General features: G+C 56.4%; 4 protein-coding genes across 4 annotated transcripts; 2 read left to right on the forward strand and 2 right to left on the reverse strand.

Annotated features, from left to right (window-relative positions):
- Positions 1–7,959: 7,959 nt before the first annotated feature.
- Positions 7,960–10,518, forward strand: CH63R_08202 (C6 finger domain-containing protein; the record flags this gene model as incomplete). Its single annotated transcript, XM_018303176.1, has 2 exons — positions 7,960–10,360; positions 10,418–10,518. 2 exons carry the CDS (start codon positions 7,960–7,962, stop codon positions 10,516–10,518), a joined length of 2,502 nt encoding a protein of 833 aa, XP_018157954.1.
- A 3,019-nt stretch (positions 10,519–13,537) lies between these two features.
- On the forward strand, positions 13,538–17,371 carry CH63R_08203 (Zn-finger in ubiquitin-hydrolase; the record flags this gene model as incomplete). The annotated part of the gene is made up of 6 exons (XM_018303177.1): positions 13,538–13,559; positions 13,622–13,837; positions 13,896–14,571; positions 15,064–15,169; positions 15,219–16,097; positions 16,154–17,371. 6 exons carry the CDS (start codon positions 13,538–13,540, stop codon positions 17,369–17,371), a joined length of 3,117 nt encoding a protein of 1,038 aa, XP_018157955.1.
- A 613-nt stretch (positions 17,372–17,984) lies between these two features.
- CH63R_08204 (Metal ion transporter metal ion transporter) lies at positions 17,985–19,952 on the reverse strand (the record flags this gene model as incomplete). Its single annotated transcript, XM_018303178.1, has 3 exons — positions 17,985–18,837; positions 18,920–19,433; positions 19,544–19,952. The coding sequence occupies 3 exons, from the start codon at positions 19,950–19,952 to the stop codon at positions 17,985–17,987; spliced, it is 1,776 nt and encodes a 591-aa protein (XP_018157956.1).
- Positions 19,953–21,232: 1,280 nt separating this feature from the next.
- On the reverse strand, positions 21,233–24,459 carry CH63R_08205 (Rxt2-like protein; the record flags this gene model as incomplete). The annotated part of the gene is made up of 8 exons (XM_018303179.1): positions 21,233–21,747; positions 21,805–21,821; positions 21,883–21,922; positions 22,022–22,464; positions 22,849–23,905; positions 23,958–24,120; positions 24,187–24,308; positions 24,387–24,459. 8 exons carry the CDS (start codon positions 24,457–24,459, stop codon positions 21,233–21,235), a joined length of 2,430 nt encoding a protein of 809 aa, XP_018157957.1.
- Positions 24,460–24,589: the final 130 nt, after the last annotated feature.

A 24,589-nucleotide genomic window follows, 5' to 3' on the forward strand; every position in this document is an offset into this window, starting at 1 on the left:
GCCCAACTTATCCGATGCAGGTGTCGATGAAATCACACACCTCCGAGCTTGTCACAGGCTGTGGGCTCTACCTTGGCGTCGAGTGATAGGAAAGGACATAAGGAAGAAGATGGTTGGTGAGGATAAGTGCTTCAATCATGTAACTGCCAACTTGATTGTCTCGGACTCTCCGCAAACGATCCAAAAGTTGACTCTAATCGCTGCCATAGAGTCTCTAACACTGTCACGCTGAGCTTAATCGTGGTACTCGAGATATGAAAACATAGATGGGCCGAAATAACTGCGAAAGAGCCCTACAAGCTTTCCATTCTGTCAAGGGTTGGAGTGCACGGTGCAGGGGGTAAATAGAAGTATTGGTATGCGAAGACAGCTACATCTACCTCTGCCTCACTTTCTCCTGAGCTGGCGAGCAAACAGTCCTTGTGTAGACATGTCGGAACGTTGGGACCAGCACGGTCTCTTCCGGCTCTAGGGCTGTAAAGATACTGGGTACTCCGAGAAATGACTGCAAGTTATAAATCTCAGGAAAAGCAGTGTTGTGATGTAAACATAAACATTCCTCTAACCATTAGAATAAGCACTGAGGGGGTCTTTGATACAATACACAGAATCTATGCTTGGCGGTAAAAGCTCGCCCCTCTGTCATCTAGGTTTTAAGATTTTAGAGTGTGATTCAACAGAATCGAATGACAATTAGAGACGTGAGTTATCGGTATTCGTGAGATGAAGTTACCATGAGACAACTAACCACTCGCTCCCAGGTTTGAGATGAAGTTTGCCCCCAAAGCTTTTACACAAACGTCCTCGATATGCATCTTGTTCATTGAGAACTACAATCTCCCTTCTCTTTCTATAGACTGGTACGATAAGACCAGATAATCAAGTTGCACTACAAGCACACTTTGTGTGTGGTGGCAGCGCTAAAGCCCATCAGTATGGTGGCAATGAATGAGGAAAGCCGCATAAAAAAATCAGGATTTCAACGTCCAGAGCAGACAACACAATTATTGACAGACCCTCGGATGGAAGTAAACTTTGGCAACCTGTTGGGACGAGAACTAAGGCGGCGGATGCGATTCGTCCGATCGCTCCGCCATGCCGGGCCCGACCCCCCGTTCATCCAAATCCTATCCGAACTCCCGACGTCAGCCGTATCGCTGAGCTGTACAGAATCTTCCAGAGCAATGTTAATCCCAAGGAAGCTTCGACGACAAACGTATCAACTGGCCCATGCCATGACCGGCCTCTCCGACGTGCCCTTCGCAACCCATGTCTATCCGGCACAGCCGGGTTTGGATCTTGATTTTCTCAGTGAAGGAACGACAATGATGGATACAGAAAGCATGAATCATCGATAAAAGATAAGTGGTTAAGAAGGTGGATGCACCCGTCTTGCGATACCTCAACCAAGTTTCTGATGGAAGTGGACGGTATTGCGACAAAAACAATTGCTGACTTGCATATACAACCAGCAAATGCCGTTCATCGCACGTTTGGGATTCAACAATTTCAATGTCTGCTTCACTTCCTTGGCAGAAGGCCAAGTGACACTCCCAGCTCAGGATGGAAGAACCGTTAAACGGGGAAGACTCAAGGATTGCTTCACTCAGATCGGTGACTCATTGACGCCGAAACAGCACTTGCTACCCGAGTCCTCAAATGCGTGCTGAACTTAGTTATCCTTCCCCAAAGTGAACCACTCGGCAATGACGCAGCTCCCACCGAGAGGCGTTTCATGACAGCACACAACGGGGAGAACGCAAACGTCCTTGGTGATATGAGCAACGATTGCTGCAAAGAGAGGCAAACGGTCGCCTGTCGTGGTGTGACCGAAACAAGAAAGGCGAACATGTGCCCACACACACTATATGTGCGGCGTCCAGGTTTTTCCGCCCTCGCACCGCGGAGCGGTCAGTCTTCGCCTGGGATACCACTGGAGCCAGCACATCAGCCGTTGCGTGCTGCATGAGCCAAGAAACCCGGAATTTTCAAATGTGTTTCCTCGTTCGGAAAAATACAGTATCTTGAGGAACCCCCCCCCAATCGTGACGGCTCCGAGCCCGCCACGATGGAATGCGCTGGGATGATGACGAAGAAAGGGGGGTTGCTTGTGTATTTGATGTCGGAAGCGGTTGCAGAGCTTGAACCACACACGACTGACATCAGGAATAAGCGGTCAATATCATTGGAAGATCCGAGCACCCTCCCTGGAGGCGGATGGCGGCTGGCGCACCGTCGACCTCAAGGCCGTATGGAGGTCGGGACTCAAGCTAAGCCCGCCAGAATTGTTACCCAATTCTTGCCATCGGCATCGAGATGGCAATCGAATGATGGTCGGGGGCCACAGTCCGTGAGAATGGTTGTCAGAGTGATTGAGTGTGGTTGAAGACTGACAGATACGGGAGAAACTCTGGTGCCCCGCGTCAGAGAAAGGAGGGGTACCGGGGCTCGAGAGGGGTCACGTTTATCAATCAGTGCAATGTCGGTCCATTTGCACCTAATCGCTGAGGTTTCCGTCCCAATTGGCTCCTCCACGGTGTAAAGCGAAACGTTATCAACTCGACGAATTGATTCCCTCGGCCCAGCCACTCGGCACGATGGTTATCGTGGACTCTGATGAGACTCAACAACTAAGTGAGGCTGGCCCGACACGAACTAATATAGCCCATGGCGTGAAGCACTGTCCTGTCACTCACAAGAGCCTCAACATTAACCAGAAGCATTACTTGCATCACGTAATGCAAGGAAGACAGTAGACCGAGAACGTCGTCGGGCGAATCCCGCCAACGGCCAACAGTCAGGGCTCAACATGATTGGCCAGCAGGCACTTCTAGGCGGCTTCCTTCACACGAGAAACCTCACACCGCACATTCGAAATCCAGGCGATGGATGGCCTGCAGCAAGTTTCTTTTGCCGTCCAAGAAGGCAGGCATTGGAGGGAAGGGGGCGATGGCGGGGAGACACAGCTGTACCTGAGCAAGCCCCTTGCCAGTTACCAGACCTCATCCACCACCCCCGCCAGAACTCTTGTCTGCACCCAATGGCTGGACGGGAAAATGACTCTTGCTCGCATTGCTGCCGGACGATTTCGCTGGCCTTCTTGCATCTCATTCTCCGCCTCGGTGCCGGGTCGCATTTGTCAATGGGGGGAGGGATTCGATTCGCTTTGGCACGAGGTTGGCAGCTCAGACAAGACAAATGGTTATTCGGACACCAAGTCCTGGGCTTCGCAGCCTTTGTGCAACGTCGGCTTCGGCGGATATATGCTTCAGACCACGCGCAACACCTCGATTTTTGGTTGTATCCAGTAAGTGTCCCGTAAGTGTCCAGTCCATGTGGGGTCTGGAGGCGGGAGAAACCAATATGGTTAGAGGTAGAGAACATGCAAGAAGATATGCCATTTTAATGCCATAAATGCGGGCAGCCGCGAGGGGGCAAGTAGCACGAATCGCCATCGCAGAACGGTACCTTTCGAAGTGGACAGGTCGGATCAACCGTCGAATCCGACGTCCGCAGCCCTTTTAGTCTGCTGTCTATAGGCCGTGTGCGCGCGTCTATGGCAGGGTCTGGCCGTTGTCGTGAACGAAGTGAGCTGGGAACAGGCGACACCGATCGGGAGACCGACCGCAGATCTGATGCGTCTTATTTGCGGGCGAAGCCAATTGGAGAGACGTGCGCCCGCGGCAGAGAAGGACTAAAAGAGACTCCCGCTTGCGACGTCGATCGCTTGGTCAAGACAGGAGGCAATTGTGCGTGTTGTGTAGTCTTTTCCGGTCGGGATGCACCCTGATCCCAAGCCGTCTTTCCCATATCGCGACGCATCTCCCGCCGTGATGCGTGATACGGGGTGGAGATTAGCCCGTCGTGTTAAGCTGCTGCTGGCTGCTTGCCGCACCACGTCAAGTTCGGCTTCTCGAGGAGCAAGCCTGGACCCTGTACTATGTACAGAGTACTGCGACTTGTTTCGTCATCTGCAACTGGTTCGTTTGACAGGTTGATGGCTGTGCACCCAGAGCCCCTCCACCTTCGTTGTGGGAGCCGTACTCTGTAAAGGAGAGAGGTCTGCTGTAGTCTCGCAATGGTCACTGCGCCGGCAGTCAGCGATCCACCTCGTGCTTTGGATCGGGGCCGGGCTTTTCAGCCAACCACTCAAAGTTGGGAGGGTAACAACGGCGCATGATTCAGCGATGCGCCAGGAAGAAACCATCCCCGCGAGGCAGCCCCCCCACCAGACCGTACGAGCTGTCCACTGTGTCATGGCAGCATCGCGTATGGCCCATCCGCCTCGACTAGGCAACCAGCTTTGAAGGCTCTGGTGCCGTTCCAAAATAGCCCGGGGCCAGCTGTGGATGGATGACCGATGCCAGCCAACAATGCAGGAGAGCCCCTCGGAGCTCAGGGTCTGCAAGAAGACAATCCGGACGCAGGTCGTCTCCACGATGTGGGGAGAGAGAGGAGTCTCGGGAGCATCAGGTCATTCCGTCGCCAAAGAGGCCCTGGGACAAACAGGGCGAGCGAGGCCAATGCCAATGGCGGCTTCGTCCACCTGCAGTCTGCAGCGGGGTGAGGGGCCTGAAGCGATGATGCGGTTCATCAGCCGAAAGGGGAGGAGGGGGAGTACACGGCTGCCAGGTTTGTGAGGAGTTATCTGTACACTACAAGGGCTTCGTGAGATGGGCTACGATGGCTCGTCCGGCTTTTGTTGGGCCGGCTGCCACCAGCGCCTGGGCAAGCGCGAGGGCGGCGTCGTCGGCTCCTCTCGCCGTTTTGCAACTCGCATGAAGTATCTGTTCGAGAGTACAGATCCGTAGTAGTATGGTGTACTCTGTACGGATACACGGAGTAACGGATAGAAGTGTGCCAGTGCATGCGTCTGGACCTTGGACCCGTTCTCGACTGGAGCCCGTACGAGAAGATTTTCATCCTTGCGTCTGCTAATGTGCAGTGTGTAGATCTGCGGCAACTTGCGATCGAAACCTTGCGCAACAGGCGGCTTGCCAATGGCTGCTCTGGACCTTGCTCGTGGGGCTCTGGCTGCGGTGGTAGGGGGCGGCTTGAAAACTCCGAAGGGTCCTCGGTGGTGAGAGGTGGTGGCCCTGGGCCTGACTCTCTCTCCCCAGCCACTGTAGGCTTGGCATCATGGGAAGGGGTCGAGAAAGGCAGGTTTTCATCGCAGCCGAGGGGCCGATTGAAGTTTTATCGACCGAGGCTGTTGTTGGAGCTTGGTGGTGGGCGGGCGGGTTTCCGCCCTGGACTTGTTTGTTTCGGCGTTGCCGCTTCAGAAAAACAACAGCAAAAACAGGGCGACAACATTGGCATTTTATTGATGTCGTCGACGTCGGTCGTTCGGACCCCTGGGGGTAAGCATCATCCCACACTAATAGACACGCAAGCCGCAAAGCAACGGCGATAATACCAGACACGACCCAAGCCGGGAACGAGACAAGACAGGAGGGCCGATGTACCGTTGACGCGAGGTGCAGATAGAGTTGCCCGTCAACAGCCGATCCATTGTCTGAGCTGACGCCTCCGTACAGCAAGCCAGTAAATGTTACTGTGTTGGTTTATCGGCGAAGAGAGAGCGCTCACTGTGTGCCGTGCGCTGTCTTGATCCTCTCACGCGCACCGCCTCGACTTGCTTGATGACCGCACCACGTCGACGTGTCAGTTGCACTACAGGCGGTGCAACAGCCCAGTTAGCCACATTGTACGCCTGACCTTTATGGGCCCAGCTAACGGCCTGAATCATCGGCGAAAAAAATACCCTTTTATCCACGAACTTAACGAGCAGTTACTGTCTGCTGTAACACCCTGATAAATACCATGATGCCTAGCGTTCAAGTGAGCCATGATGGGAATAATCTCTATGGGCAACGCTGGGGGTTATATAATGCGGGCTTGATCGGCTTTTGGGCAGCTCAAGGGATCCTAGCCACATTGTACGTATCTGTCCAGACTACTATTGACATCAAACGGTACAGGACAGAAGGTAAGCACGGTCGAATCACGCGGATCGACAGAGCCTTGACCAACAGACGGCCAACGTCCGTGGCCTGTGGCCTGTGTGCGACTGCGTCGTCTGTCGTGCCGCGAGAACAGGCAAAATGTCCTCGGGGCAGCCCGCCCGGCGTGTGTTTGCAGAGTCGCTGATCGGGGTAACCCTTCACACACCATAAGGTGGTTGCCGTTCAATCACGCCTCGCCCGGTCAGAAGAGGGATCGAAGGGGTGATGCCGGTCGTGTTAGGCGATAACCGCTAGAGACGGCCGGTGGTGGTGGCGGCTGCAGCAGCGTCAAGCAAGAGGCGAGAGGCGTCGCAGGCACTTCGAGCTTGCGCGCGTAGGCCCAATGCCGATGGCCCAGCTCCAGGTGCCGTTCGGCGCTGGCTCGTGAGAAGCCGTCCGAGGAGAAGAGAGCCAAGGGCCCACTACCTAGATCATTGTCCGGAACCTCCTGTTTTAAACTATTGCCTCTTCGGCCTGCGTGCTGCAGGCACGGGGAGCGCTCTGGAATGTGGGCTCTGGGTGAAGTGCGACCTGCGTGCGCGCGTCGCATGTGGGTTGGTTAGGTGGTTTGGTACAGACGCTGCTGCGAGAGACACAAGAGGCAAGACGGAAGACACGATGACTGACTTGTGCTCGTCAACCCCGCTGCAGCCCGCCCAGCACCCATGATTCGTGGCAAAAGGACAGGTTCTGGGAGGAAGTGGGGGAAGGGAGGGTACTGCAACGTCTTTGATGACATTGGCGAGCGTGAGTGTCGCCTAGTATGGCTGTCCGACTGTGCGTGAGAGAGGGAGGGAGAGAGACAGAGCGTAAGTGACTTCTCAGCCCGTTAGCTGGGGCCCATAAAGGTCAAGCGTAAGTGACTTTGGTACATGGGCATCGTGAAGGTGGAGACTGGAGAGGGTTCAGAAACCTCGCCAGAGACGGGAAAGAACGTTTCCATTGACGCTTCCAAGGTGGAGAACCACCAAAGGTACGTACTGAGGGAGGCTTGGAGGCTGCGATGGATCATGGCAGGAGCAAACTGCCAACAGCACAGGCTGGAAATGTCAAGTCCCGTGTGTGGAGAAGATGGGCACCTAGCACCTAGGTACCTAGGTAGAGTGTATGCGAGAGAGGAAGGGGTACGTACCGTACCCGCCGGGCAAGCTATCAGGTCTCGCTTCCGACGCCGTCCAATATCGAGTTATCGGCCTCCAGCCATTCCGCCATGGAACAGGGTCCGATGGGAGGAGGCCAGCATTCAGTCACATCGCCCAGTCCAGCGTTGGCAACACGTTTTGCAACCGCCATCCCACTGTTTTATCCTCCCAAAATACAGTATGGGTTGACTTACAACACCGTCTCACTCACACGGAGGCGGTTGGTTGATTGGACAAGCTTGGATTACAAGGTGGTCCTCGTGAGCAGCCACACCCTCTTCCTCCTCCTGAGTCCTACCTAGGTAGCCTGTAGAAAGCTCCTGCCCCCATCCCCCCCATCTCCCCCCCATCCACCAACCCTCCTTCCTCGCGGCGCAACTTCGAAGCAGTAGCAGCCGCCCCCCTCCCCCCGGTCATCCCCGCTCCACACTCGTGCAGCTGCAGAAGGAGCACCGGCGCCGTTTATTGGCTCTGCCTCCCGGCCGGGGCTGGACGTTCAACTGCATCTCTCACCGCTTCTTTCGCGGGCTCGTCGTCGTTCCTCTTCACCCACGCATGCCCGCTTCTGGGCCCCCGTCCAAGTCCTCTCGCCTTTCTCACCACCCGAATCCCTTTCAACCCACCTTTGCCGTCCCCCAAAACCTTGGTCGCCTCAGCGAAGAAGCTGTCTTGCTCCCCTCATCCACATCCTCGACGCCCCGACGAAAGAGCGGTGTCCTAGGGAAAAAGCCCATATCTGCGCCCCAATTCCCGTCCCTCGACTTACACCTATTCCGTCGTTGGTCCTTTTCCCACGACTGACCTCGCCCAACATGAACGTCAACTTCGATTCGAGTGGAGGCGACGCCCTCTTGGACCTCTCCTCCTTCGACCAGCGGGACCGGTTTTCCTACGCCTCGCAAATCCCCTCGTCCCAGAATAGCCCCCAGAGCGTCACCAACATGCCTGCTCCGAGGATCTGGCCCATTCCTCTCGATATGGCCTCCAACGTTGCAGCCTCGAGCCCCCCTGAGGACCACCACGCCCAGTCGCCCTCACATAGCTCATCACCTCTGAGCCAGCACTCGCAACACTCGCCTTATCAACAACCTGTCAACTCGTTAACCGACTGGGCCCTTCAACAGCACCAACATCAGCATCAACACCAACAACAGCAGACGCCCCATGGACTGCCCGACTACTCTCAGTTCGTCTCTGACGCCTACATGCCCGTCACCTACAACCCCTATGCTCCAGGCTTCCAGACAAATCCCATCGACTTTCTTCCGGCAACGACCCAGGCCTTGCAGGCCGCAAACTTCCAGCTCGCATCCGCCTTCAACACCATGCCACCCATGGATGAAACTGTTCCCGCCATGAACTGGAATCTGGGAATGGAAAGCTGGCACGATATTCAGGCTGCCGCCTCGGCTCTCCAGATTGAGGGGTTGTCACATAGCATCGGCAGCAACTCGCCGACGGGCACCTTCCTCGAGGTCCTGTCTCTGCCCAGTTCCAGCAACGGCGAGGGTTGGTCAATGGTTGTCGAGCAGGGTTCTGGAGCCGGATTCGACCATTTCCAGCAGGCCCAGCCCAACGCGGCTATTTTCAACCCTGGCCAGACCCTGCACCTGCGAACCAACTCGGACTCGTCGGACGGCGCCAATTCGTTCGAGCTTGGCAGCTATGAGGAGATCGCCCCGTTCCCCATCTCGCCCTTTTCACCCGAGTCTGATGGATATGTCGATGCGGGATCGCACCGGAACTGCTTCGGAGACAATCACGCCCACGCACACGCCCACGCCCATGCCCATGCCCACAACCACGCTCATGCTCACACTCATGCTCACAACCACGACACAGTCAGTCCCGCAGCTGCCGTCCCTCCCATGCAAATCAAGAGTTCGGCCACGCCGCCCCGCCCGACGCCCGCTAGCGGCTCCGGCGCCACGTCTCCCCCCATCCTCACCACTGCCCGCAGAAACTCGGGACAGAGAAGGAGCCCCGTCACCGGCAAGGCTACCAAGGCTGTCATTCGCCGCACCTCAACCGGCAAGAAGGACGGCACGGAAGTGAAGAAGGTTGGCCGCAGAAAGGGCCCTCTTCTTCCCGAGCAGCGCAAGCAGGCCAGTGAGATTAGAAAGCTCCGGGCCTGCCTGCGTTGCAAGTTCCTGAAGAAGACGTGTGACAAGGGGGAGCCCTGTGCCGGTTGCCAACCGTCTCACGCCAGACTCTGGCAGGTTCCTTGCACCCGCATCGACATCAAGGATATCGGCTACTTCATGAAGGACTGGAAGGCCGACTACGAGCGCCACCTTGGCCGTGGTGTCTCAGTCTACAACGTCAAGGGCTTCGCCCAGAACGAGACGGTCATGTGGATCACGCACGGTTACGGCTTTGCGCTTCCCGTCTATGTCCGCGAGGTTTACGTTGCCGACGAGAGTTGCTTCCAGGTTGACTGGGTTGAGTCTTGTCTGACCGACCAGGAGCCCATTGACTTTGAGCTCCGCACCGAGAGGCTCGATGTCGGTGCCAAGGGTGTTTCCGTCGAGGCTCTGTCCGACTACCTTGACAAGCACATCGATGGCGGCTTCGAGGACTTTATTCAGGATCACTTTGAGGGCACTCCCTTTATCACGGAGATCCTCAAGACGGCCCACCGCTACTACGTTAAGGAGCGCATGCCCGTCATCCGCAAGGCTCTCAAGCTGGTCCTTGCCTACAACCTCACCCTGCACATCACCATGGTGGAGAACCAAGGCGAGGAGGTCCCCCTCGATGGCCAGATCGACGATGAGGATTCCAAGTTCTACGGCAAGACCGTCGCCCCCGTCATGATCAACTTCCAGATCAAGTGCGCCATGGCAGACATGTGGCGTGAGCTGCAAAAAGAGATTCTCGAGGAGCTGTCTGCTTTGTACTCGAGCGTGTACAGCGGAGAGCGTCTCAAGAACTGGCCCACCATCTTCATGCTGGCTTCCATTCTCCTTGCCGTATGGGAAGAGATGCAGTTTGACTGCCACTACCGCGTGCCCGACCCGGCCGCTGTCAACAAGTTCTGCAACGACATGGAGACCACTCCCGTCGGTGTCATTGTTGGCCTTTTCCATGCCATCTCTCAGAAGCTCCCCGCCTTTATGGACTGGGACACTGCCAAGCACGGCCATCTCCTGAACAACAACGTTGCTGTCTGCGAGGCCATGACTGAAGTCCGCCAGCATGTCATTAAGCATGGTGAGTTACTGACTATTTCAACTTGTGATGTACACAGATTTGCTAATGGTCCAACAGAGGCATACTTGCGCACGCGGCCTGATGCCAGCTTTGACCGCAATGACTTTGACTGCTTGTCCAACAAGTTCTTGTCGAAGCTCGTCATCCGGGCCAACTGAATGACCTCGATTGTGCTATTATTGCTGCCATATATGTTTCTTTGAGATTATGAATTTGTTTTAAAAGCCCCCGGGTGGGCGACTGTTTTTTTCCTGTCTCTTTTGTTATTTCGAGTCACAGCGACGGCGTTGAACGAGACAACACACAAACACACACACACACACACACGCATAGGATCTCTCCCCCCACCTCTTCACAGTTCACTTCTTTTCGGCTGGTCACCCCCCCCACCACGACGATTCATCGCGATGTGTTACGACCTTTATCATGATTCAAATTACGAATGTATGACTCGAAGCTTCCGGGGTTGGTGGTCTGGAGTCGCGCGCAGGCGCGAAGGGCTGTGCAGCGGCAAAGTGAGACGCGACATGCACCAAAGACGTTCAGGAGACGATCATGCCGGCACGATAGGCAAACGACAGAGCATAGCAAGCATAGACGATTATGATATGCATTGGAATCGGGCCAAGGAAGGGCCCGCGAAAAAAAAAAAAAACTTCCAGATTGGAGAGGCATATTGTCCGGTATCGGTATTATTTACGCTGTTGTAGTTAGGCCCAAAACTGATATAGTGGACTCTATTTGTTTCATGGTCTCTTCAGCATTCTTTCCCTTCCATCTGTTGACTGATATGATGTGACGCGCTTGATACGACGATGTGTTGAGCGGGGGAAACCATTTGGACCGTACGCACTACATGAGGGCACTAACTTTGAGGCACTGTACTCCGTAATCGATTACAAAGGAGGTACCAGCCGTTCCATGGATTGAGACAGCACAGTAGAGAGAGGTATCTCTGAGGGAGACCGGGTTAGATAAGTAAGGGTACATCGTTAGTTATTCCCTTGAGCAGGTAAGAGCAGGGAGCTTTGACGCTTTGGAGGCCAATTCAATGAGAAGGGAGGCCAACCAAGAAGGATGCAGATAGCAATGGTCGTATCGTGGTGTTTGTGGTGCAGAAACCAGGCTGCCACGTTAGCATGGTACTCAGGATTGCATGCAACCTTCTCTTGTCAGGTGTGACCAATGTCAGCGTGGTGTGGGCGAAGCACTCGGAGTTACCCTAGCTAGATAGAAGAGAGCGCGTGGACAGATGTCGCGATAAGGCCCGAGCGAGGAGAAGCCGATGTCGCCATCGCCCATTCCATTCCATTCCTCGGCAGGACGAATGCGTCGCTTCGGGGGGAGGGACACAGGGACAGCCAGATGGAAATAGACGCAGGTTGCTCTCGGCGATGAGTATTCTTCAACCATGTTTGCTAGGACATATGTTTCCATGCAAACCCCGGCTATTCGCTGGTGAACATTGTTGTTTTGGAGGGGGCCGAAAAGGTTGTTGTGGTAAACCAGGGTCGAAGAGGTTGGGGGGGTCCTTTTGGGAGGTGGGAGGAGGGGATGACGTCGGGCCATCATCAAACCCCGGTTTCGCAGGTCATATCTCCTCTTCTCCGCACTTTAGCGTTTTGCTCTATCGGCTGGCCGGGGACTCATTGTGTTCTGACTTGTTCGGCGACGAGCGGGTGTTGAGGTTGCCTAGGGAGGCGGTCGCGGGAATGCATCGTGAAGCCAAATCCCACATCGAAAAACGCCGCCCTAAGGCAACGTGTTCTTCCGAAGTCAATAGAAGCTTTTGCATGGGTGAGGTGAGGCAAGCAAATCTTCGGACGAGGCAAAGATTGACCAAGAGGCTCTGTCTCTGCTGGTAATTTGTAAAGGTGGCGATTTTGGAGGTTGGGTGAGCGACAGGTGTGGCACAACCTATTGGCTCGGTCATAGTGTTCTTGGAGGACTGGCCGGCACCTGGGTGAGTGGGGGGCGCTTGTTTGTCAGTGACAGTTCGTGGTCGGGGTCGGATGTCTTTGACCTTGAGCGCATCTCTAGACGGCAAGGCGGCAAATGAGACACGGCGATTGCAGTGAGGTGTCAAACGAAGCCAGCCTTGCCAGCCATGTGCATTCCTTCGACTGTCGAATACCGGAGTTGACACTGAGAACAGCCATGAGGGGCAACATAGCATTCCTGGCTGGCTATGCTCTCGGCGAGTGCTTCAGCCCCGATGTGCGTCGTCGGCGGGTGACGATTGCTTGATGTCCAGAGGGAGGAAGTAGAGGAGAGGACGGGAGGAGGCGGAGCAGCTACAGGGGTTTGTTAGTGAAAGAGGGGGGCCTTGACCCATCAGTTCCTCACCGATAGCGCCCCTCCCCCCAAGGCTTCCTGGGGAAACAGCAACGATGGTGATTCTCCTTTTCCTTGGGGAAGTTTCCCATATTGCATCGCAACAGAGAAACACGGATCTTTGATGGTCTCTTGGAAAGCCACATTGTATCAAGTGGTTCTTTGGGCCCAAAGAGTGCGGCGGTGGCGGCATAAACAAGCCCATCTGATCAAAGAAGCGGCGGAGGCGAGTGGCCAACCGTCCAGCGCAACTGAGACATCAGGCACAGCAGTCAGAGTTCCAGCCTTCCCAGGTTTGCGGGCACGAGGTGGTCCGATAGCGAAGATGACGGGGTACCGATACTTCCGTCCCTGGCTTCCAGGCCTCAACAGCGGCGGCCTCAGAGGTACCATCACTTCTTCTCGAAAACCCCACTTGATTCTGGGGGGTTCCGGCTTGCTCCTGCCTGCTTTAGCGCCCTCTGGCACTTGCGCAGTTGCTGATGAATCATTCGCCATTCTCCCAGACAAGGCACTCACTGCATAATCCGCCCCACCTTCTCGCACCTGCGCCCCCAATCAAGGCCTCCGTCTCCTTCCCTTTCGCCTGCCTTCCGCGGTCAGTCACCACTCAACTGGCTCCTTCCCTCCCACCTCCAACAGACCGACCGGCCAACCTCCAACCTTGGTATTTAAACCATTTCGCCTCTTACCCTCGCCCACCATCATCTCTTCCCTTTACATCTACTACAACGCACTCTCGCTCCGCGAAATCCGTCAGCGAATACCCCAGTGGCAAGCATCTACTTTCACGAAACACCCAACCCCCATCACACACAGACATCGACACTTAAAGTTGCCATCATGCAGATCTTCGTCAAGACCCGTAAGTTGCATTGACTTCAGGCTACCACCCCTCCCATCTGTTGCTGACCTTCTCCTCAATAGTCACCGGCAAGACCATCACCCTTGAGGTGGAGTCCTCTGATACCATCGACAACGTCAAGTCCAAGATCCAGGACAAGGAGGGCATCCCCCCCGATCAGCAGCGTCTCATTTTTGCTGGCAAACAGCTTGAGGACGGCCGCACCCTGAGCGACTACAACATCCAGAAGGAGTCTACCCTCCACCTGGTTCTCCGCCTTCGTGGTGGTATGCAAATCTGTAAGTTGCTTCGTCACGCCCTTCGTTCTCGACGTAAGTTACTGACATTCGACTTAAGTCGTCAAGACCCTCACTGGCAAGACCATCACCCTCGAGGTGGAGTCCTCTGATACCATCGACAATGTCAAGTCCAAGATCCAGGACAAGGAGGGTATCCCTCCCGACCAGCAGCGTTTGATCTTCGCTGGCAAGCAACTTGAGGACGGCCGCACACTCTCTGATTACAACATTCAGAAGGAGTCTACTCTTCACTTGGTGTTGCGTCTTCGTGGTGGTATGCAAATCTTCGTCAAGACTCTGACCGGAAAGACCATTACCCTCGAGGTTGAATCGTCAGACACCATCGACAACGTCAAGTCGAAGATTCAAGACAAGGAGGGCATTCCTCCTGACCAGCAGCGCTTGATCTTCGCCGGAAAGCAATTAGAAGACGGCCGTACCCTGTCCGACTACAACATTCAGAAAGAGTCGACTCTGCATCTCGTCCTTCGTCTTCGTGGAGGTATGCAGATCTTCGTCAAGACCTTGACCGGAAAGACAATTACGTTGGAGGTGGAGTCTTCGGACACGATCGACAACGTGAAGTCCAAGATCCAGGATAAGGAGGGTATCCCTCCCGACCAGCAGCGTTTGATCTTCGCTGGCAAGCAACTTGAGGACGGCCGCACACTGAGTGACTACAACATCCAGAAGGAGTCGACGCTTCACCTCGTCCTCCGTCTGCGTGGCGGCCAGTAGGCGATGGATGGCTTCGGCACATACGGGAATTTGCCTGACTCAGGGCACCGGCGTTCACGGGTTATGACTACAGGATATGGCATGGATGATGTATTCTCTCACATACCTAGACATTAGCTAGGAAGTTTGCGCTCAAGAAAGCGCACGAATACTAGACTCAATTGAAGTCTCCAAGCGGTTTCATTTCATTATGTGCTCAACGTCGTGATGGTGATGTTTCGATGGCGGGCGACTGATTGCCTTATCAGTGACGTACCTAATTAGCTACTCAGTGGATCCACCTCCGCAAGGGTGGTGGGGCAATCCGCTATGAGGGAGCGGATGCTGGAACCCTGCATCTAAAATAATCTTCCCCAGAACACATCATGTAGCCCTCGTCTGTTTTGCGCCGCGACATGAGAACCCCACGGAATCTCTGGAAGCGTCCGGAAATACACATTCTTTTGCCTCCATAACGATTTCCCTCAGATTGCTGAAGTTAATTTCAGAAAACTCCTCCGTCCTCACAAGATCACGACTGTCGCAGCCATCGTTCAGCAGCGGGCGGCCGGTAAGGCTGAGACAGGCTATGCGGTCTTTCTTCTACCACTTGAAGTTTGAGCTCTATCCCAGCTCTAGCCCCACGACTAGCGACACAACGAAGACGAAAGGAAAGGCCCGGCAAGCAGAATCGGTCGATCGAAATCTCTGGCTTCCTCCGAAAGGCGCCAACATCTTCGCCGAACTTCCTGCGCATTCGAAGAAGGCATTCCCGAAGCCGAAGCTCCCACATCGCCCCCAGATCTCGCCACTGCAACCTGTCGACCCCCCTTGCGTCGCCGAAGCCTACCTAGAACCTCCTTTGCAAGCGCCTACCGAGAGTCCGTCCCCCAATCTCATCGATTGTGGTCCTTCGAGAGCGCCGGTCAAGGAGGACAGTGGCAGCAACATCGTCAGATTATCCGAGAGGCAGTGGAAGGCGCGCACGCATAGCTTCCCTCCACCGACTTCTTCGGCTGCGATCCGACCAGAGACTGCTATCAGGGACTGGCGATTCGGACAGGTCAGCATCGAGAGCATCGACGTCGACCTGGAAGGCGACGTACACACGGAACAGATGGCGGCCGAGGCAACGACTTCGACGGCAGACTTGGGTGTCGGCCCGACATTTGGCGGCACGGGAACGTCTACTAAGGCGAAGTACGTACCGCTGGAGACGAAGAATACAGAGGTTGGCTGGGGAGTGGTGCATTTCTACCGCGAAGAGGAGGACACTCCTGGCCTGGGACTGCCGCCTTCAGAGGAAGAGGGCGTCGAGGTTGCTGATTGCACGACCCTGTGCATACCTGCAGTCCCTAGCTACCTCAGCCCGGGCGACTTTCTTGGGTACGTCGGTGAAAAATGGAGAGATGACATCAGTCACTACAGGATGGTCATGACGGCCAGGCTGAACAGGTACCTTGTGCTACTGAAGTTCCGGAACAGCAAGAGGGCACGCGAGTGGCAGAAGGAATTTGACGGGAAGGTCTTCAATAGCATGGAGGTGAGCGGCTAGAGCAATCCATAAGCTGGTGGGTGTTACTAACTTGCTTCTCACAGGCGCAAGTCTGCCACGTCGTTTTTGTCAAATCGATCACGTTTGAAACGCCCACGAGAGAGAATCGCACGTTTCCCGACCTCAACCACGACCCATTTACGCCTTCGTCGTCAGCCGCCGCCGCCTCGAGCAGCTTGAAGCCCTTTCCTCCACCGACGCCGAACCTTGTCGAACTGCCAACTTGTCCCGTTTGCCTCGAGCGCATGGACGATACAACCGGCCTGATGACTATCCCCTGCCAGCACGTCTTCCACTGCACCTGCTTGCGAAACTGGAAAGGCTCGGGATGCCCAGTCTGTCGACACACAAATCCGGATACAGCGTATGATCCTTCGAACCCCTACACACAGCCGTTCGGGTCGTCGGTGTCGAACCTATGCAGCGTGTGCGATTCCACCGACGACCTATGGATCTGCCTCATTTGCGGCAACGTGGGCTGCGGCCGGTACAAGGGTGGACACGCCAAAGACCACTGGAAGGAGACAGCGCATAGCTTCGCTTTGGAGCTGGAGACGCAGCACGTGTGGGACTACGCCGGCGATACGTGGGTCCACCGTTTGATCCGTGACAAGGGCGACGGCAAGGTTGTCGAGCTTCCGGGGAGCAACGTACACCACCATAGCCCTGCGAGTGGCTACGAGGACACCGTCCCACGGGCGAAGTTGGACAACATTGGCCTGGAGTACACGCACCTCCTGGCAAGCCAGCTCGAGTCGCAGCGGGTATACTTTGAGGAGATGCTCAGCAAAGTGGCAGACAAGGCCGCCAAAGCCGCCGCGACAGCCGAGTCCGCCTCAGCGCAGGCATCAACGGCACTCGAAGAGAACGCAACCCTCAAGGCGGAACTGGTGCGTCTCCAGACGCAGGTCATCCCCCAGCTGGAGCGCGACGCGGAGCGGGACCGCACCAAGGCCGTCAAGGCCCAGGAGCTCGCACGGAACATGGGCAAGGCCCTGCAGGAGGAGAAGCAGGTCACGCAAGGGCTGATGAAGCGCGTGGAGCACAACAACGCCGAGGTCGAGGTGCTTCGCAAGCGGGACGGTGAGCACAAGGTGCAGATCGCGGAGCTGGAGGAGATGAACCGCGACCTGACCATGTTCATCTCGGGTCAGGAGAAGCTCAGAGAGTTGGAGACCGAGGGAAAGGTCGAGGCGGGGGAGGTGGCGGAGGGGAGCGTGAGCGTCCCCGAGAGGAAGGGGAAGCGGAGGGCGAAAAAGTGAGTGATTCCTTTGCTTAACTTGCAGCGCAGAACTCGGCGTTCAGGGGGGAGGAGCGGTCCGGGTTGTGTGCTTTGGCAAGCGTGTAGTCGGAGTGGTGCTGTTTCAAATATTCACTCTTGATGATCATTTGGCCATCATCATCCAGACTTAAAGCGGGATACCGTGGGAACACAGCCATGTAAATTTGTCTACCAACATTGTCAGTGAGCCACACCTGCTTTGTCACGCTTGTGAACAGTCTCAAGCCAAGCCACAGTCCATTGCCCCTTCACCCAGACCCAAATGTCCAAACCACGCAGGATTCGGGCGCTCGAGTATTTCGGTTCATCCCAGTTCGTGTGGGTGAGGCATCATCGGTACGGACAACACACGACGCCGGCGCGACAGGATGAAGAGGGGGTAATCTACGTCTATACGTTCAGCTTTGTATCTACAATTCATATTAATCAGCGCCCCGTCCCCTCGTATGTCGCAAGGCCTTTCTTCCGGTACACATCGCAGCGCTCGATATATGAGGTGGGCAAAAAGAATCATGAATCGTCAAGTCATTAAGAACATCGCTCGTCGCCTCCCTCCCTCTCTCGCAACAACACATACAGAGTCCCGGCAATGTCTACCTCGCGATTTGTATCACCAACAGCACGAGGTTCGCGACGACCATGATGGTGATCATCAGCCAGATGAGCACGGCTAGCACCGTGACCCACCACGAGTTGGCCATCTTGACGCCGACGACGCTGAAGCGCCTCGCCGGCACGACACCCGTGTCGGAGCCGTAGCTCGCGGCGCCGGGGACGACGGTCATGTACTTGTTGAGGGAGGTGAAGTAGATGAGGGGCGCCGTGATGACGGGCAGCACGGTCGAGAGCACGACCTGGGTGCCTGTCAGCGCGTTACTGAGGCCGGTCTGGCCCGCGACGGCGACGACGACGATGGTGGGCGTGATACTGATCATCCGCGTCACGAGGCGGCGGAGCCAGGGCCGCATGCGCCAGTTAAGGGCGCCCTCGCTGACGAGCTGGCCGGCGATGGTGCAGACCAGGCCCGCAGAGACGCCCGACAGCAGTAGGGCGAAGGCGAAAATGATACCCGCGGCGGAGGAGATGCTGTTGGCGAGGAGGTCGTGCATGCCGAAGATGTCCGAGGCGAGGGACGTCTCGCCATGGTATAGGGCGGCACCGGCGACGATAAGGATGGCCGAGTTGACGAAGAGGGCGAAGATGAAGAGGGAGAAGACGACCTCGGCGATGGAGAATTTCATGCAGTGGCGGATGGCGTCCATGGAGGGAAAGTAGAAAACCTTATGATAGCTGCCGTCCGTCGTTATCGTGTCGGAGCGGGGGATCTCCTGGAGGTTGCCCTCCTTGGTGTCGTACTCCTTGAGGCGGGACTGCACGACGCCGGAGCCGAGGTGGAGGCTGTGTGGCATGACCGTCGCGCCCAGGATGCCACAGGACTGGTACAGACTAAACGTGAAGAGCATGGCATGTTAGCGGATAGAGAGAATCTTGGGCGCCGCTGACGAGGGGAGGGGCTGGTTGGACTTACCCCTGAGTCTCGATGATGGAGCTGGACGGGAGATAGCCCCGGAAGACCTGGCCGACGGTCGTATCCTCGATCAGGGAAAGCTGGATGCAGAAGCAGACGACGACGCCGAGCACGAGGACGCAGACCCCAATCTCGAAGATGCGCAGCCCACGCATGGAGCCGTCGGGCCGGTAGAAGACGACGATGAAGACGACGTCGACGATGGTCAGGACGACGCAGGCGATGAGCGGCAGCCGCGGGACCAGCAAGTGCAGGGCGGTCGCCGTGCCGATGACGACGGCCATGTCCGTGGCGATGATGGCGACCTCGGCGAGGGCGTAGACGAAGATGTTGAGCCATCGCGGGAGGAAGACGCGGGACGCGGTGGCCAGGTCGAGGCCCGTGATGGTGCCAAGCTTGATGGCAAGGCTCTGGAGGAAGATGGCGACGACGTTGCTCAGCAGGACGATGAACAGGAGGTCGAAGTGGTACGATGCGCCGGCGGCAATGTCGGTGGCGTAGTTTCCGGGGTCAACTGCGCGAAAGGATGGATTGTCAGTCTCGTATGTGTGCCTCATCATCATTGCCACAATCCTCCTTCTTGGTTCGCCCCTTTCTTTCACGCCCACCCGGTCGTTGACTTACTGTAGGCGACGGCGATCATGAACCCGGGGCCCAGGAACTTTGCAAACGTGATGAGGTCGCCGCATCGTCGGCTAATCCACGTCGGGCGCTCCTTGCGATACGTGTGGTTCGGGAGAGGGAGCGTCGGCCCCGATAACAAGGACAGCGGCGCTGAGTCGTCAAGCTCGGCCCGGCCCTTGGACGTCGGCACAGAGTCCGCGGTGCCCTCCGACGTGCCGGGGGACGAGACGACGGTGTCGAGGTTGACGAAGTCGGGCGCTACGTCTATGCTCAACCGCCGGGCGTTCGGGTGTGACTGGCCATGCAGCGTCTGGTTGATGGTGTAGTCGGCGGTGAAGGGGTCGGCACTGAGCCTGCGGACGCTGGCCTCCTCCCCTTTCTGGGGCGTGTCCAGCCATGTGGGCTTCATAGTGTCCCGAATAGCGACGAAGGGCGTCGTACAGGTTTGCGAGGCTGCATTTGCTCGGGTGTTGGTCAGACTTGATTATACAGACGGAGACGACGATGAAGACTCACCATGAGGACGCTTATGAGCGATAGCGTTTTGACCTTTGCGAGGGCAGCAAAGGTGGGAGGGGCGGGAGGGGAGGGGGGAGTTGAGTGCAGTATGGAAGGCAACCAGGTAGAAAAAGAAGAAGAAGGGCTTGAGAAGCAAAACAGGAACCAAAGGTACTTTTGTCACATCGCAAGAAGCGAAAGGCCGGAAACAGCCTTCGAAACGATGCTGGATCCCACACAACGGCAGGGCTCGCCGAATGCGGCGCTACGAGGGCATACGGCTCTCCCGTGAGACACCATCTCGTCATGGGCAAGGCGCGGAGGGCTGACCGGGCCATTGGCATGCGGCGAAAAGGGTGCGGATTAGAATCACCAGAGGGCCTTCGAAACAAGCCACCCATCAACCCCCATCCTCCTCCTTCTCCTCTCCCTCTCTTCCCTCAAGGGCCCTTTCTCGGCTGGTGGCTGGTGTCTGTCTGACTGGGCGCCTCGCCAAAAGAACTCTCTCTTCCAGAGAAGACGTCTTCCCGCCACTAGTCTGGAGAAGTGCCTCACAAGAATGTTTCTGGACCAAATCTCGAGACCTTCGGTCCGTCTTGGGAATAGCGCTGTGTAGCATGCCACATGCCAAGAACAATCAGCATGGCAAAAGTAGGGAAAAAGGCGAATGACTACGGCATGGCTTGCCAGTTCATGTAGACTACGAGAAGAAGTTGGTTTGGGTTGAGTGAGGGAAGTTTGATTGTGTGAACAGTGTGGCGTAAGGTAGGCGCCCAACCACATCATGTAAATTTGCATTTTCCTGGTTGGTCTGACTAGAAGTGAAGGGTTCTCGGTCCTTTATCACCTGCAAGGCACACCGGATAGCCGTGCTCTGTTGAAGGCTGATTTCTGGTTCTTGGCGGACCGGTTTGGGCCGGAGTCAGCCAGCTGGCCGTCCTCTGTGTGTTTGTGTGTATGTTTCTCTTTCTCTCTCTGTAAGTGTGTAGATGCGTGCATGTGGGACAGGCCAGCTCATCGGGGTTGACCGGCTCTCGCCGGAGACCCTTCTCGTCTGTTTTCCCCTGGCGGGACCTGCATGGCTCCGTACACCCACCACCCCCTGTCGTCCGGTCTTGCGCTCGGCCCCGATCCGGACGGGATGTGGAGAATTGTGGTGCTGTTGAAGCTGGGCCTCTTTTTGTTTTACATTCACCTAGCCTTCTTGGTGTCCTTGCCGGCGGCACGCTCGCGGTCCCTCTTGGCATAGATGCCGGCGGTGAAGGGGTTCTCGTAGCTCAGGGCAACTTGGTAGACGATGTAGACCCAAACGGTCAGCAGGATGCCGGCGGGCTTGCCGTAGATGAGAGCGGCGCCAAGGAAGCTCATTGTGGAGCCATTGTACATCGGGGCATCGGTGATGTTGAAGGGGAAGCCAGTCACAATGCTGTCCATGAGGATGCCGAAGTAGTCACCAAGGAAGGTGCCGGTGATGCCCAGCTGCCACGTCGAAGAGAGAACGAGAACGTTGCCACAGGCCACGAGGGCATATCCGACATAGGTCACCGCATCGGACGAGAGCAGAGGGTGGGCGGGTTGGAAGCGAAGGGCGCGTTCGTAGAGGAGGTCACGGAAGATGCCGAGAGAGAAGATAGTGACGGCCAGGCCGTAGCAGGCGGTCTGGGAGCGTCCGCCAAAGAGCTTTGTGAGGACCTTGTTCTTGTACTCTAGAGAGTCGGGTTAGACGGTGGCTAAAGGGTCAAGGCGGCAGCAGTCTCACGAACCTTGTCTCGCAACGATGCTACGCAGCTGTCAGCACACCACTCGACGGGGGAGCTATGTGTATGGGAAGGATTACTTACTTCCAGAACAGGGGGTTGAACGCAATGGCGGCAGCAGAAACTGTGTTTAGCAAGCAGGTTAGCGAGAGCGTCGACGAGATGGATAAGAAGACGAGAAGGACGAGAAAGGCCCAAGCTCTGCGAGGACGACATGACGTACCGAACAAGCTCTTCTGATTGAAGTCGACCAGGGCCTTGCTCTCGATCTCGACAGGCGCCATGATTGGGATCGGGTTCCGGAGAGTGATGGAATCGGAGGGTTGAAGCGATTCGGAGTTTTTCGTGTCTTTATTTTTATTTTGTTTTCCTCCTCGGGCAAAAACTGAGCTCTTTTGAAAAGAAGCGTTGAGGACAGACAGGCGTAGGAAGAAGAGTTGAGAGCATTTGCTTGCTTGTGACAGAAGCTCTGCTCCACCCCAGGTATTTATGTTAGTGGAGACACCTGGCCATAGCGTCTCATCATAACGCTGTAATGCTGCAATGCATGGGTGCACCTTCTTTTTCTTCGCGGGCAGACGGGGCGGGGGGTTTCGGCGGCCTTCGGGGGGAGGAAAGAGAGCCTGGGAGTGAAGTGGAGGGGGCTGGGGTAGAACGTGGAAGTGCCTAGGCGAGTCCCTTTTCTGTGGAACTCCATACACATACAGATACACCCGTGACAGCCGAGTTCTTCAATCGGGAAAACCCTTCTGCCACAGCGACGCGACAAGCAACCGGCAAATAGACAGCTGCAAAAAGCCAATATAGGTTAAACAGGAACACACTGACTTGTAAACAACCGTTCAAGGATGCGTCATCTCGTTCTACTATAGGGAGAAACAATACGCACCGCATGGACAAAAAACGCACGCAATATGGGGGTATCAACCGCATCCTCAAAACACCCGCCCGGAACACACGCACACTGAACCATTCATTCCCTCGGAGCAGGCCAGGCTGGGCCAAGCCAACAACACCACCAACGTCAACAACGCTCGGGCACCGCATCACCTGCGATTCCTAGTCTTCTTGGCCACGGTACCCGTGTCTTCTTCCTCGTCGTCCTGGCCCTTCTTGAGGTCCTCCGTCAGTCCCCACTCCTCCTTGTCGTACCAGTCCTCGCCGTCCGACATGTCCCGGTTCGCTCCGCTATGCGCCTCCGCCTTGGACCACTGAAGTACTGTCTTGCGCAGCCGGTTAGCCTTGAGGAGGCCTTCGTGCAGTTTCATGGCTCCACGGCAGACCTCCTCCTGCTTCTGCACGTAGAGCGCGAGCAGCCGCCGGATATCCTCGGCCTCGGCCTCCGGAAGACCCACATCCCGGTCTGGCCGAGCGTTGGGCGGCGGCCGGAAGAACGGGTGCACGAATGTCTCGTCCACCGTCTCCGATGCTATTGACGGCGCATGCGTTCCGTTGCGTTCCGCTACCTCTGCTCCAGGTTGCGATGGAGGTGCCGCCTGGCCCTCATGCATCTCAACGTCAACAGCCCTTTGCTTCTGTTTCCTATCGGCAACACTCTCCTCCTGTGCTGTTTTTGGGGCCGCGGAGCTCTTCGGTACCTGGCCGTTCGTTGGCCGCGATGCCTCGCCAGCGGTATGTGTGTCCTCTGTTGACTTTTCAGACGCCTGCTTCCGGGCTTCCCCCTTGTCTGAGCATGCATCGGTCATGGCAATGTCTCCGTCGCTGCTCTGCTTATCGCCCGAGGATTCGCCGTTCGTGCCGTTTGGCGCTTGCTCCAGTCTCGCATTGCCGCTCGCTGTTCCGGACGAAGCATCGTCGAGTCCGCCGGCGACAGTCGCCTTCGTCTTGCGCGAGTAGCCGCGCTCCACATAATCGGTCGAGTAAAGATCAGCATCGTCGGGCCCGACCATCGCACCGCACGGCACCCATGTGTAATCGCCGCAGAGCCTCGTGAAGAGATGTCTGACTCTCCACAGAGACGCGTTTTCCTTGCGTCGCACTTCGCAGCTTTGCTCGGCGATCTCGTCTAACGTCTTGGCAGTGAAGGGTTTGGAGAGAGTGGGATGACTGGGGAGGTCGGTCGAGACAGTCAAAGGAGCTAGGATCTCTGGAACGGGGGTCAGCCACGTCACTACGGTGTTGGCCAGAGAACAACTAACGCTCAATCCGAATGTTGGCGTAGGGGTCGAGCTCGGTGGCCGAGGAGACAGCCTCCTGGATGCGCTCCTCATCATCGTCGCTGTCAATCTCGTATCCCTCTTCGTCCACGATGGGTGGGTTACGGCTGATTATCGTGCGCTGCTGTCCGGCGTAGTCGATGATCTGCAACGGTCAGTCTGAATCGAGGGGCGGCATTGGCCAGCGCATGGAGAGAGGCGCGCGACGCACTTCGTTGTAGACTTCGGGGCCCGAGGGCGGCGCCAGTTGGCCCTGGTGGGAGAAGAGGGCACGCTTTTTAAGCTTGTGGCCGCGATTCCCGTAGTGGTCAATCTCATCATCCGAGTCAGATTCTGCCAGTGTGCTTGTCAGAAGTGCGAGCTACGGGCAAGGGCGACGACAAAGTAGAGAAGGGGGAGTCGAGCGCTTACCGTAGCTTTTGCGCTTGAGGGCCTTTTTCATAGCGGCCACCGTCTCAGAAAAAAGAATCTGTTGTGTCGCCATTGTATCGTGTTGTCTTTTGCTCCTGGCGTTGTGCCGGAGCGATCGCGGCGGGAAGGAGGTCGTCCGGTCGGCAGCGAGGAAGAGATGAGAACGAGAAGGACGAGGGTACGATGAGGTCGGTGGGAATTTT

Source organism: Colletotrichum higginsianum, chromosome 5 (assembly GCF_001672515.1).
Source record: "Colletotrichum higginsianum IMI 349063 chromosome 5, whole genome shotgun sequence".
In the NCBI taxonomy this organism is placed as follows: domain Eukaryota; kingdom Fungi; phylum Ascomycota; class Sordariomycetes; order Glomerellales; family Glomerellaceae; genus Colletotrichum; species Colletotrichum higginsianum.